At 45.5% G+C, this 12711-nt stretch overlaps 1 protein-coding gene across 6 annotated transcripts in view; it reads right to left on the bottom strand.

The window, feature by feature from the left end:
* usp9 (ubiquitin specific peptidase 9) overlaps window positions 1–12711 on the bottom strand; it is a 38349-nt gene that overhangs the window by 4289 nt on the left and 21349 nt on the right. For 4 of the 6 annotated variants that reach the window (XM_071531353.1, XM_071531359.1, XM_071531354.1 and 1 more), the window contains 23 exons: window positions 12500–12620; window positions 12249–12379; window positions 11856–12134; window positions 11546–11689; window positions 11032–11169; window positions 10034–10200; window positions 9799–9907; window positions 9458–9604; window positions 9127–9273; window positions 8744–8951; window positions 8418–8638; window positions 7909–8096; window positions 7547–7720; window positions 7296–7437; window positions 6260–7016; window positions 3748–3871; window positions 3436–3661; window positions 2985–3114; window positions 2609–2794; window positions 2070–2290; window positions 1848–1936; window positions 1595–1751; window positions 721–933 (listed from right to left, as the gene is read on the bottom strand). In XM_071531353.1, coding sequence (XP_071387454.1) covers window positions 721–933; window positions 1595–1751; window positions 1848–1936; window positions 2070–2290; window positions 2609–2794; window positions 2985–3114; window positions 3436–3661; window positions 3748–3871; window positions 6260–7016; window positions 7296–7437; window positions 7547–7720; window positions 7909–8096; window positions 8418–8638; window positions 8744–8951; window positions 9127–9273; window positions 9458–9604; window positions 9799–9907; window positions 10034–10200; window positions 11032–11169; window positions 11546–11689; window positions 11856–12134; window positions 12249–12379; window positions 12500–12620 — 4419 coding nt within the window. The remainder of the gene's footprint in view (window positions 1–720; window positions 934–1594; window positions 1752–1847; window positions 1937–2069; window positions 2291–2608; window positions 2795–2984; window positions 3115–3435; window positions 3662–3747; window positions 3872–6259; window positions 7017–7295; window positions 7438–7546; window positions 7721–7908; window positions 8097–8417; window positions 8639–8743; window positions 8952–9126; window positions 9274–9457; window positions 9605–9798; window positions 9908–10033; window positions 10201–11031; window positions 11170–11545; window positions 11690–11855; window positions 12135–12248; window positions 12380–12499; window positions 12621–12711) is intronic. The other 2 variants (XM_071531355.1, XM_071531356.1) reach the window with 2 other exon arrangements.

Below are 12711 nucleotides of genomic sequence, written 5' to 3'. Positions count from 1 at the left end.
CAGTTAATATTGCATATTGACAAGTGTCAATAAACGATGCAAGTGTGGTTGGATTAGCTTGAATTTTTTGAGTAATTTAGTCTAGGTAATATATATATATATATATCTTGTTTTATCATTTTTTACCTTATTGTCATTTCTGATCACAATCTATCTGGCTAACACTATCTACATGGAGCTTATTCAGTTGAGCAGATTAAACAACACATGCTTTCTAACAAAAATAAGGAAAAATGAAATTATAAAACTAATAAATATCAATAGAATACATCTCAGGGGGAAATATACTGGAAATAAAATTGTCGAAAACTCAAAGCCCTACCTATGGTAAAAATGCTCAATTTAGGAAATCATTGGTATCTACAAATTGTTCTGGCAATTTGCGTAGACACCACCTTACCCTAAGCTCCTGTGCTTTGCTATTTAACTATACAACACTCATATCACAAAAACAACGTCCTAAGACTTCAAAAGAAAACATTAAAGCAAGACTAGAAAAACTGTGAGCAGAAATGTCAGACTAAACAAGATACAATGCTAATAGCCTTCACTTTGCTACCGATGGCTATCCATGCAAGGAAAACATGCTAAAAGAAACTAGTGTACCGTTAGGGTACAGCCTTATAAGCACAATCATTCAGACTGTAGATAATGTTGATGTGAAATTAGGTGAAAGAGTGTGTGTGAAGGGTATGAAATCAATGCCGGGCAGGCCATTACCTCCTCGGGACAGAGTTCACAGGCCTTGGCCAGTGTCATGCGCGCACTGTGGGAGCGCTCCAGGAAATAGCCGTTGGAGGTCTCGTTACTCTGAACAGGAGGGGACCAGTTGTTGTAGGTATACTGGGGGTTCCCCGTGTACGGCCTCCTCTCCAGCTCGTCCCCTAACCATTCCACTGCCCACGTCCACTTGCGCTTCAGATCACCATTACTCTGTATATGCACACAAACATACACACAAAGGACATGGTTATCAGTATGAATTGCTGCACCAGATATAGTCCCACGTAGCTACAACTTTAACTTAACACTGTTTTAGGAGAGGAAAGAGACTACAACTGAAGCTGTTTTCAAATGGGAATAAGACTATTGGCATTTCTTCACTCAGTCACTATCCAGGACAACATTAAAAACTAGGGGGTTGGTGGGCATTGTCTTGTGTGTATGTTAGCTAGAGTTTGACTCCCTTTGCACCATGTGAGATACAGAGGGACAACTGGTAGAGAAAAGAAACTGTCCACAAAATTTGATTGCCATTTCCCCATGAAATGTCTACTGAGTCAGACATCACCAGAAATACATTGATGCAATCAATCTGTGTCCATTTGTTCATATTCCATCTCACACCACTGATCGGACTGCAACAAGACTTGGGGAAACTATCCATCCCACCAAAGCATTCTGGCATTTTCAAAATAACACTGGTCAAACAATGTAACATTTGTTACCGATTTGCCCAGAGGGGGTGCATCATTCATTGGGGACACAAGGGATCTTTTGGTGTGTGACTGAGCAGGTGTGTGTGTGTGTGTGTGTGTGTAATCCATGTGTGAGAGGAAGAGAGAGATGGCTCCATCTGTAAGAGTTTGTGTACCTGTAGGATCTGGTAGGCCACAGAGCAATTGCTGAAGAGGGCCACCATGCACTTGATGCACTGGTAGGCCCGTTTCTGGTAGTGGTTCTTTGACCTCTGGATGGTGTCAAACAGCCCGTCTCTGTCATCAGGAATGCCTTTCAGCACATTGTGGATCCTGTACAACCAGAGAAGGACAGGAGAAATTTAAACCTATAATCATGTTCAGGACAATGAAGCACCCTCAAACCACACACAGAACAATCAGCCTGACCTGTGTGTCTGCCAGGAATCCTCGATGAGCAGGATCTGTAGCAGCAAGTCCAGGTAAGGCCTCAGTTCATAGGTGTAGGAGTACGCCACCTGCACAAGACATAAACAAATCAGGCATACGTAATGCCATAGCGAGTTGCTGTGCAAATAAAATGCCTACAGGATCATGGCTCTCCTGTTGATAATGTGTTGGTTTATGTCCAGAGAAGAGTTATCACTTTACCTGCCAGAGTAGTTCACTGAGCACAGTGGAAGAGAACTGGGGGTTCTCCCAGCAGCTGAAGCGTAGCAGCTTCACGGTCTCCTCAGAGTTGCTGCAGTCCTCGATGATCTTCTTCACATAGCTGGTCCTTACAAACAGGATCTCTGCCACCAGCTGCTGGACGGGCATCACTGGGGCTGTCAGGTTGGTGTCGCCGTACGGGTTGGGGAGAGGAGGGTTACCTGGAGGAGGGGAGGAAATTAAGAGGAATAGTAATGTGAAATTCATAATAAATAAATAAATACTGTCTTAGTTTCCGAAAGTGCCTTTTATTCTTCATCTCTGGAAGCCCTCAGCTCCAAGCTCTGCCTACACGGCACAGAAGCTCAGAGTGGCTGGTTTTGTCAGTCACTAGATCCTGAGCAAGGATGGAAATCCTCATTGGGCAACTGGGCACTCCTAACTGTCCCCATCCCACCCCAGATTGTTCCATGGTTTGTGATTCATATCAGCTAAGTTCATATCGCATTTTGTGTGACTTAAGACTTCAGTGAACTTACCATTGATGGAGGACTGCATGCGTGAGGAGACGTCGCAGCAGCGCACCAGCTGGGAGACGACAGTGTAGAGCTTGCCTAGCTCAGCGTATTGGTACTTAATGGGAGGGCCGGGACCCTCATCCAGAGCTACCAACATGAAGGTGGCAGGGACACTCAGCTTCAGCAGCTGGGTCTTTTCTGCCAGGCCTGTACAGAAGAAAGAGGGTAGGGGTAGTGAGGGGGTGAAAAGAAAAGACAGAATAGAGTATACATTAAAAAGTATTCTGCTTACATTATATTTTGAATAAACCTTGACCGTTAAGTCTCAAACGGGCGATTAAGTCACACAGAAGAGCAGATGTGCATGACAGTTGAGTGTTGGTTGTGTGCTCCTTACCCAGATTGGCGTACATGACAAAGAGGTTGAAGTACTGCTGCAGGTGACGGCCGTGTTCAGAAACCTCTCTCCTGAGCAGGTTGAGTACGGCTCTCAACAGGTGGTCACTCAGACTAAGGTTATCACAGCCCTGAGGCACACACATGGAAGACAATGGACAAACCACAGTATGGGTTACATCAATCAATGCATGTTCAACATTTAACTGTACAGTGTACAAGCAAACTCTCGCTACCGTGACAACCTTTGATATCAACTATCATCATAAGATCATATAGTCCATTTGTGTTATTTAGTTCCATACTTGCAAGCTTCATGTAACCGTCCACAGTGTTATTAGGTGCCATCACAGGTGAGCAAACAGTGATTGATATTGTTTCACTTCTCAAACAACTTTCCTATTTAAAGCCTGTTTTCAGGTGAGCCTGGTGATTTGGAGTCTAGCACCCACCTGAGCAGAGGGTCCAGGCGAAGCGGTGGGAGAGGGACAGGGGCCATCTTGCAGGGAGAAGTGTGCAATGAAGACGATGAGCTTGGCAAACGCACCACGGACCTCGGCGCTGGGGCACTCCAGCAGGTACTCAGAGAACCGGTTGGCGTAGGCAAACAGGACGTTGTGTGCAAACCAGTAGCGTACATTCTTACTGTGTCTCAGCAGGACGCAGAGGGCATCATACCTACAGGGACGGAAAAAGATACATTTACCACAAAGAACATAGATGAGAGAAAGAGAGAAAGAAAATAAAACAGAGACAGAGCTTACCAGTCACTGGCAGGACCCCGTACTACTTTCTTGGTGTGGAAGCCTGTGCTGAAGAGGAACCTAGCAGCCAGCTGAACACTTATCATAGCTATCTCCTCTGCCTCTGGCAGAAGATGGTCTTGTCCTGATGAAAACAGAGCACAGATAAGCAAAACACATGGTGGAGATTTGCATGGGGTTTTCTTCACCACTGTCAAATAAGATGACAACAGCCTATGGCGCTACACCCAGAAGCCCTTGCGAGCTGCTTCCTCATGCCATACGTTTTGTACTTGCAAGTTTAATTCTTAACTTTTCAGTCTGTCAGAAGGGATTTTTTTGCAGTGACTTTCAGCCCAAGAACTAACAAATTGGACTAAATGAAAGCACCAAGCAGATCATCAGTGCTACAGTTTGTCATGTCACCAGTTCGTTTTTTTCTAGCAATAATTTCACAGGAATGGTAATGATCGGGTCATACACATAGCACAACAAATAGACATCTACACAAGGATATATCAGTCTGAAAATCATGTGGCCAAGCATTCCAATCCTAATTCAATCCATTTTTGATTTTTCTAAAATCAAGCAATGACAAACAAACACTACAGAGATGGAGCCGGTTTCTAAATGCAAATGATCATGCAGGCGCAGGGAAACAGTCCGCTTGGAATTTCAGAAAGCAGAGTTGGCCCAGTGGGCTTTGAGGAAAGCGTATAAACAATATCAAATCTAATACATTGAAGTCAGTCAGTGAAGTCTTAAAATCTCATCTCCAGCAAAGAAGTTTAAGAATTTCACTTTACTGCCCCTGAATAGGAATCTAGAAGTGAGACAGTAGCATCTCATTTGGATACAAAGCGGCAAACAAAAACACACAAACAAACGGCAATACGCACTGTATACACAATACATTCTTGATGAGCTGCAGCATTTAATCCCAACCAAGAGCTGTTACACTGATGACTGCCCTCGTAGTACATTTCCCTGTGCAGCACTACTGGACCCTGGCTCCATTAATAATGCATTGGCACATATTAACTTTAGATGCAGAAGTAGGGATGCAAATTTTCAGAAATTTCCTTAATCCATCGTCGGTCACGTTAATGACCAATTAATCGATTAATCATTATGTAAAAAACAGCTTTTGACATAGAAAATAGAAAATACAAAATGAGTGTTTTTACACCTGTCTTTAGGCCTACTCAACAAGTTACTCAACCAAGCATAATTCAGAAGAGTCGGGACCCCCGACAATGGACGTCAGTGTTTCCCACAGGCTGAAAATGTACTTTCTTTAGGCTTCATTACTTTAAATTGTCTTTACATTGTGTCCAACGGAACCCAACTGGTGGAATATGCAATGAAGTCTCTGCACTGCACTCATGTTGAACAGCGTTAGAATTGTCTGATTGAAAAGTATCAAGTTACTCTTTACCGTTGCATTACCTTTACATGCGAGTTCAGAGAAATTGTGGAATTTTATTTTTTTACGAACGTTTTCAGAACGGGAGACGGACTGTCAGGTTGAGTACAGAGCTACTGCATCGCCAAATGACAGACATGACGTGATGCGCACATTAGACACATTACAGAGCGATTTAGATCAATTTCTATACATTGATTAACTTTTAATGTTGTGCCGGCCGTGCCGATATTGTGGCGCTGCCACAGTTTATGTATTGGAAACGATGGCACGACAATCTACTGGTTTATTTACGAATAAGAGCATATCTAGTTGGTCAGGGATGAGTCCAGTGCACAGCCTGGTGACAGTCAGTCCATCCGCTGAAACGCACGCTCCGGGGGAACAGCTGTCCCGGGTCGGGAGGCACAAATAGTGTCGCGCCAACTTCGCCAGCCGGGGGAGTGCATTCTCTTTCATTGTGCTTGTAGAGGTGCTGTATTTCAACTTTGTATTACAATGCTTACAATGCTTCCGCCCGCTTGCTTGGCATTCTTCTTCCTCTGTATAGGCGGTGAAAGTTAAATTGCGCCCTTGTGGTGGTAAATCATTTCCGAAAAAATTAGAAATAGCACATAACGTACATTATCGATTAAAACATGCTTGTTTGATCAAATTATTAACGGTGATTAATCGATCGTCGATTAATCATTAACATCCCTATGCAAAAGCAAGGTGCAGTTCACGGCAGCCCATGCTCAACACTGCCATCCTCCCATCTCCCTACATAGGGACGCTGCTTCTGCATTCAGTATGCTATACTATGCTGGCATCTATTTGAAATGTCACTGTATCAGACAAGCAAAAACTAATGTTCTGAGTCATAAAATTATAATAGCTAATGTAATCCTTAAGAGGTAATCCACAGTAGAGATATGATAAAGAATTCACAATTGCTCCAAAGGAAAAAAAAGCCATCTTGATAGCAGGGGCATAAATTGGGAAGTGGAGGGGTCATGTATATTATAATCAGCTGGCAGAGAATTTCTCACTCTCTCTCCATTTGTTGCACATTGAGAACGCACACACACACACACACACACGCACACGCACACACAGTATGCATACCTGGAGGAGGATTTAAATAGACACTGTTACAGGTCAGGAGTTTCTTAATGAACTGGAAATATTCCAGGCTGTATTGCATTCGGTTGTGCATGAACTGGACGTTCTGCTTGCGGACGCTGCACTCAATCACACCGGGCATCTTGACCTGGTGTGGCTTGGTGGAGGAGACAGTGAGCTCCGAGATATATTTGACAAGCTCGCTGTCCTTGTCCAGTGAGTCCATGCGCTCGTAGAACAGGATGTAGGCGTTCCACCAGCGCTTCTGCCTGCGGTACGACATCCTCTTCATCATGTGGTCAAACACCTCGCCCATGTATTCCCCTCCGAAGCACTGGTTCTTCATCTCCTCCTCGTCATCCATCTTGCACTCAGTCACGTCGCCGTCGTCAAACTTGTACCAGCGGTTCCTCTCGCCGTCGCCCCCGTTCCTCTGGATAATATAGGAGTAGTAATGTCCGCCGCTGGCCTGGCCCGAGTGCACCAGCACCCCCACCAGACGGTACTTGGAGCTGCCGGGTGGTGTGGGCTCCGAGGGCTCGTTCTGTTGGATCACCTGGTTCTCTGGGTTGACGTCGTCCCCCTCTAGCTTGGCCACACCGGCCACGGTGTACGGCTCCATGTCCAGCTCCCTGGGAAACTCGAAGTAGTCGTTGAACTTGATAGCACACTCCCTCTCCCAGTCGTAGTCGAAGCGCTTCAGCTGGATGGCCAGGACAGGAGGCAGCTTCTTAATCAGCAGGCGCTTCACTGTGTCCACCTGATGAACAGAGCAAACATTACAGATTACCGTTCTGGCCCTTAAAATAAATCTCCCAAAAGTTAATGAGAAAAAGAAAAGGGGGAGATGCATCCAAGTGAATCATGGGACAGTCCTAAATGTCTTTTTCACCCCTTCATTACTTTTCCTTTGTAGCAGCTAGTCAGAATAAAACTGATTTAAAGCGTGGTGAAGGCAAAGTTGTATTTCTCCATGGCGCTTTATGAGCATCATCCATTCTGGCATTGGATGAGAGCCAGATGGGTGCTCCGTTCTCACCTTCTTGTTGCACTTCTCACAGTGGTAGGCGTTGGCTCCCTCCAGCAGATCTCCTTTGACATACTGTTCCATGGAGTCCAACAGGTTTTGGTGGTTTCTGATGTCTACATTGAGCGTGGTGAATGATTCCTCACACTCATACCTAGCAACACAAACAATTATTAGTTACCAGGAACTCTCAAATACATAAGTATATATATATATATATATATATATATATTAAGTAAGCACAAGAAGATGCCTGTTCTCACCTGTGGGGGCAGCCTTGGCAGATCTTTTGGTCAGCGAAGGAGCCTCCCAGCACCTTGCTGAGCATGGCTGGGTGGCCCAGGGCTTTTAGAGCTTCGTCCAGACTGTCCACCAGCGAGTTGAAGAACTCCAGAGCATCGTGCTGCTCCCGCAAGTTCACTGGCTCACCCCATAACCTAAACGGAAGGATGGAAAACAGGGGAGAAGAGCGACAGAGGGAAGAGTATTATTGTTGGTAATTGTGCAAGGAACAGCAGAAGAGCAATTAGAGGGAAATCCAAAGAGATGTAAAATGATTAGACGCCATAATTTGCAACACAGGTCAAACACATGGCCAATCAAAACTGATAATCCTTCGGAATACCTGAACTGCTTCCAGAATCCCCTAGGGACGTAGTACTGCAGCCTGGAGGCAGCCAGGTGGCCAAAGATGACCTGTAGGTGGCGCAGCACCCCAATGTTGTACTCTTTCCTGTCCTCTGACTTACTGGAGGGCTTGTCATCGAACTGGTGGTGGTAGCTGAACACCTCGTCACGTGGGTCAACATTACTCTGTGGAGACAACAGCAAGCCACAAGTCTCCCAGAGTGTTCATCTAACACACTTTTAGCCATTTTATAGTGCCATTGCCCTTGAAAAAGAGCCACTAAAGAAAAATGGCCAAATGAGCAGTATATTTGTTAGATGGTTAACATAAATGATTCTATGGACCTATTCATCAGTTGAGAGTGGTTCTGCAATTATACTGCCCTCAGCTCAAGCTCAGCCTACACGGCCTGAGAGCCTGGAGTTTGCCATTTTGTCAGTCTGTGGATACTGAGAAAGGATGAACGTCTTCATTGGGCAAAAACTTTAATACCACACACACGCTACCTCATTCTCCTGCTTCTCATCCCCTGACATATCATCATCCACGTCAGTGCCGGTGCCCTCAATGGCCAGGATGCCGTTGCGGATGGGAGGGATCATGTACAGCTGCTGAATGACAGAGTTCATATAGCAGGTGGCCCCTGCATTCTTCAGACCTACGAAGCCTTTGTTGGGCCGTGGCCCCACTGGAGGCAAGTACTCCCACTCTGTCAATGTCTCACAACCTGGAAGGAGAGGGGAGGAACACAACACTTACATGCAGGCTAAAATTTACAAATTGCGATCCAGTGGGACACGTCCGTGAAATTGGCAAACTGGTGTCTCCCTACCTAGGTAGTACATGTCCGTCAGAGTGTCAACTATCTGCTTGAGGTTACGGACACAGCCGACAGCCAGAGCCACCAGCAGCTCAAAGCCGGCGTTGATGGAGGCAGGGCTGCTGCACACTGGGATGGCCTGCTCTGTGGGGAACTCCCCACTCTTCATGTACTGCAGGTAGACATTAGATGCCGGGAAGATGAAGTCGTCAATCAGCTCCTAGAGAGGAAGGGGGAGATGGGGATGGTGAGTGAATATGCAAAAATTAGGTATCACTCTCCTTCATCTCTTAGTTATGTTAAGAGAACAGATAATACACAGGAGAATGAAAAACTGTCCGTGTTCCATTCTGCTCTGTAAATTATTTGTTGCAGGTGCTCTCTACCCATTGTACCTTAATCAGGTTAGCTCCTCCCTTCTCACAGCCGATGTAGTACTTCTTCTCTGGGGTCTGGAAGGCTAGCAGCTCCTTGGTGACACCGATGTGGCCCTCCAGTATGGTCTCCTCCACACCAGTCTCCCCTGTCCTCTTAACCTCATCCTGGAGAATGCAAACATATAGTGTACCATCAGTTCTGCCCCACACTAAGTCAAGAAACTCAACAATGAAGGCAAAACTATTGACAAACTCAAATTGGCTTTGTTAAGGGACATTAGACAACATATTGTTCAAATTACCCAGGGTGTCCACTTAAAAAGAGAGAGAAGATGACAGGCTGTCCTACCCTGATCCGCTTGAGCCAGTCAATCTCATTGTTAAGCAACACCTCGGCATTAGGCAGGTTGATGTTGCTGTTATATGCGTAGTTCAGCAGGTGTCTGAGCAAGGTGAAGTAGTCGCCTGCATGTTTGGCCCGCTCCTTGGCCGTGCTCTGGACATCGACACACAAGAAAAAAAAAACTTTTAATCAGGACGCTTTGAGTGGTTACTTGTATATCACTGGAAGTATCAGCTTTACAATAATTTAGTTTACAGGTTAATCCAAGACCATATCGTGATGCATGACCCTATCCAGCCAAATGGTGGGTGAAGCGAGGCAAAAATCCAAGCCCTAAAGCCACTCACCCCCAGCACAGTGAAGAGGAGGGTGATGAAGAAGAGGAGGGGTCGATGGCCCATACAGCACCTGGTGGCCATCAGGAAAAACTGTTCCTGGGCCATCTGACGCACAGACCTGAGAAGACAGATTACAACATCAGGATCATGATACTCAGTCAGAGCTATGGATGGCTACAGATGATGAGGATGTCTGCTCCATTTCATTCAGTTCATCTGTGTCTCAACAGCTGGAATAGCTTACTTGCTGTGGCAGTGAAGCAGCAGGTCTATGATGAAGGTCTGCCAAGCCTTCTCCTTACTGAGCGTGTCCAGAGCAGTGGGCATGAGGGCAAAACACAGCGTCATCACCTCCAGCGCCTCACAGCACACCTGCTCATCCTCCCCATCTGGCTCCTTAGCTGCATTTGTCTAACAAGAGCAGAGAAAGACAAGAAAGAAAAAACAATATATGACACAAAAATATATCGAACTGTATTTAAGTAAACATCAAATTTCAGAACTCTGTACAAGTAACAACATGTAAGAATTCCATTTCATCCACTGAATGGTTTTAAGGGAGAATCAGAGCTCAGCACAGTAAAGGATGACTTTCCAAACCTCTGGTGTGTTTCAGTCAGCTGGCAGGAGTTGCTCACTAGCGCTAGGCCTAATTAGTCGTCTCAGCAAGCACACAATAAGCCCAATTATTCTGTGCAGGCACAATTACCACTCCAGAATGAGCTGACAGTAGCCAACTACACACAAGCAGCATGTAAAAGAAAGCATACAAAACACAGGGTGTTCTTGTCCATTTTTGGCAAATAATATTCTAGTGTATTTTAAAGAATTAGAAATTCATTGTAGCAAGAGAGACCCCCCAAACGGCAAGCCAAGTCATGGCAAGTTACTTTACAACTAGTGTTTTTGCCAGCTGGCTCTCTTTGTAAATAGCCAATGCAACAGTTTCAGAACCAGTGGAAGATGTAGTTTGCATAGGGTCCAACCGGTCTGACATGTTGGGCTACCAATAGGCCAACAGACCTTTTGTACATTCACGACTGTCCAGAATGTTTCCAGGCCTGGAGAACACAATTTTGAAATTCCAAAGTGTGAAATTTGTTTTTTTAAATGACCATAGATGAAACACAAGATACGCAACATAACTAAAATACACAAAGGTCAGCAATAGCAGGTGTACAGTCTACAAAGTAATTGGGACAAACATTTTAAAACAATAGTCAGACACATTTCAATTCTTACCTTCTCATAGATCTTGCTGATTTCTTCATTGGAGCTGAAGACAAGCTGCACTGTACCGCAGCCTGATGCCCACACTATTTTCTGTACTGCCCGGATCACACAGATGTCTGGGATGTACTTGGATGCCTGGAAGAAGTTCTGGAGCAAAGTAAAATAGCCCCATGAAAGCTATTATTACAGCCACTACCACTTAGCATAAATAGATCTTCATCCACTCACACTGTAATTTCTTGAGCTAACATCTCTCACTAGCCTCTTCTCATCTTTATGTACTTCCAACACTTACACATTCAACTTTAATATCAGAGATTTTCCAATGGGAGCATTTGCCTTCATTATCAGCTTATATACATATACATTTAACTTTACTATAGATGCATATCTATATAGGCATTTACCTTAACCTACACTTCTACTTACATGGCTTTTCATTACAATTAATATTCCATGTTATGCTAGTCTTAGAAGCCCCTACAACATCCATTCTTTTCATTTTATTCTCTATTAAATTCACCATCTGCTGTCCTTTCACCTCGTCAGAAATCTGCTGGGCCAGGCGGATGGCTACGTTGCGCAGCATGCATTCTGAGGCAGGGTTTGGGATGTTCTGCAGGGCGCTCTGGAGGACTAGGGCCTGGTCATGAGTGGCTTGATTAATCTAGAGACAACCCAGGGCCGGGGAGGTGGGAGTGGAGAAAAGAGGACAAGTTTGATAGATTGTTATCAGAAATGATGAATACATGTCAGTGGAAATATGGTTCATGAAGCATTGAGGAACCAGTTATACAGGTATGTCTCTGTGTGAGTTGTGTCTGTGGTCTAACCGGTGAGACTGGGATGTTCCCCTCAGCGTTGGGCTGACACGCCTCAGCCACGGCCTTGACATGCCCAAAGCCTACAGCGGTAAGCAGCAGCTTGGCGATTTTCAGCGCGTTGAGGTAAGCCCCACGCCGTGTCTCCATGTCCGCCGATGGCAGGAAGTTGTTCCTGGTGAGCATGCTCAGCACCAGGGGCAGCCCGCCACTCTTCAGGAAGTTGTACTGGAAGTCGCTGGCATCCTCGCCCAGTGTGGCACTGGCTGGCATCAGCAGGGCATACACAACCTGGAAAGCGGGGAGGAATAGTGTGAACCATTCTTGCAGATCCACAGACATGGAATGGAGATGGGCATTTGTTAAAGATCAAAAACTGCAGCATAAAGACACACTGAGACCCACCTCGATGAGGTAGAGCACTTGTGAGGGTGACGGGCCAAAGAAGCGGGAGTCCAGTGTGGGACTGAGGCTGTTCTCACCCAGCTTGGCATGGTCCAGACACACAGCACGTAGATTTTCCACTGTAGTGTTATCTAAGGATAGACACACAGCACAACCATGACAGTGAGTTCACACTGTATTTCTGTGTGTGTGTGGGTGTTTTCTTCAAGTGTAGTGGTTGGATAATATTGAGTGCATATGTGCATGCAAACCTGGGGGCATGAGCTTCATGAGAACCCGGGCTCCATCTCTGAGCAGAGGCATGTTGAGGTTACAGCCCAGGTCAGCCACCTGCCACAAGAAGGAGATATAGCGCAGGTGCAGCGACATGATCTGGAAAAAAGGGCAGACAGAGTTACAGGCCCGTTGTTCACACACGATCAACACACAAAGACACACTACTAGAGCAGTCAGTCAGGATTAG

The sequence above is a fragment of the Centroberyx affinis genome, unplaced genomic scaffold (assembly GCF_046629955.1).
Source record: "Centroberyx affinis isolate AG114_WGS23_722 - 3 ecotype Tasmania unplaced genomic scaffold, CSIRO-AGI_Caff_v1 ptg002070l_1, whole genome shotgun sequence".
Taxonomy (NCBI): Eukaryota; Metazoa; Chordata; class Actinopteri; order Beryciformes; family Berycidae; genus Centroberyx; species Centroberyx affinis.
This window is presented reverse-complemented; position numbering and strand designations above follow the sequence as displayed.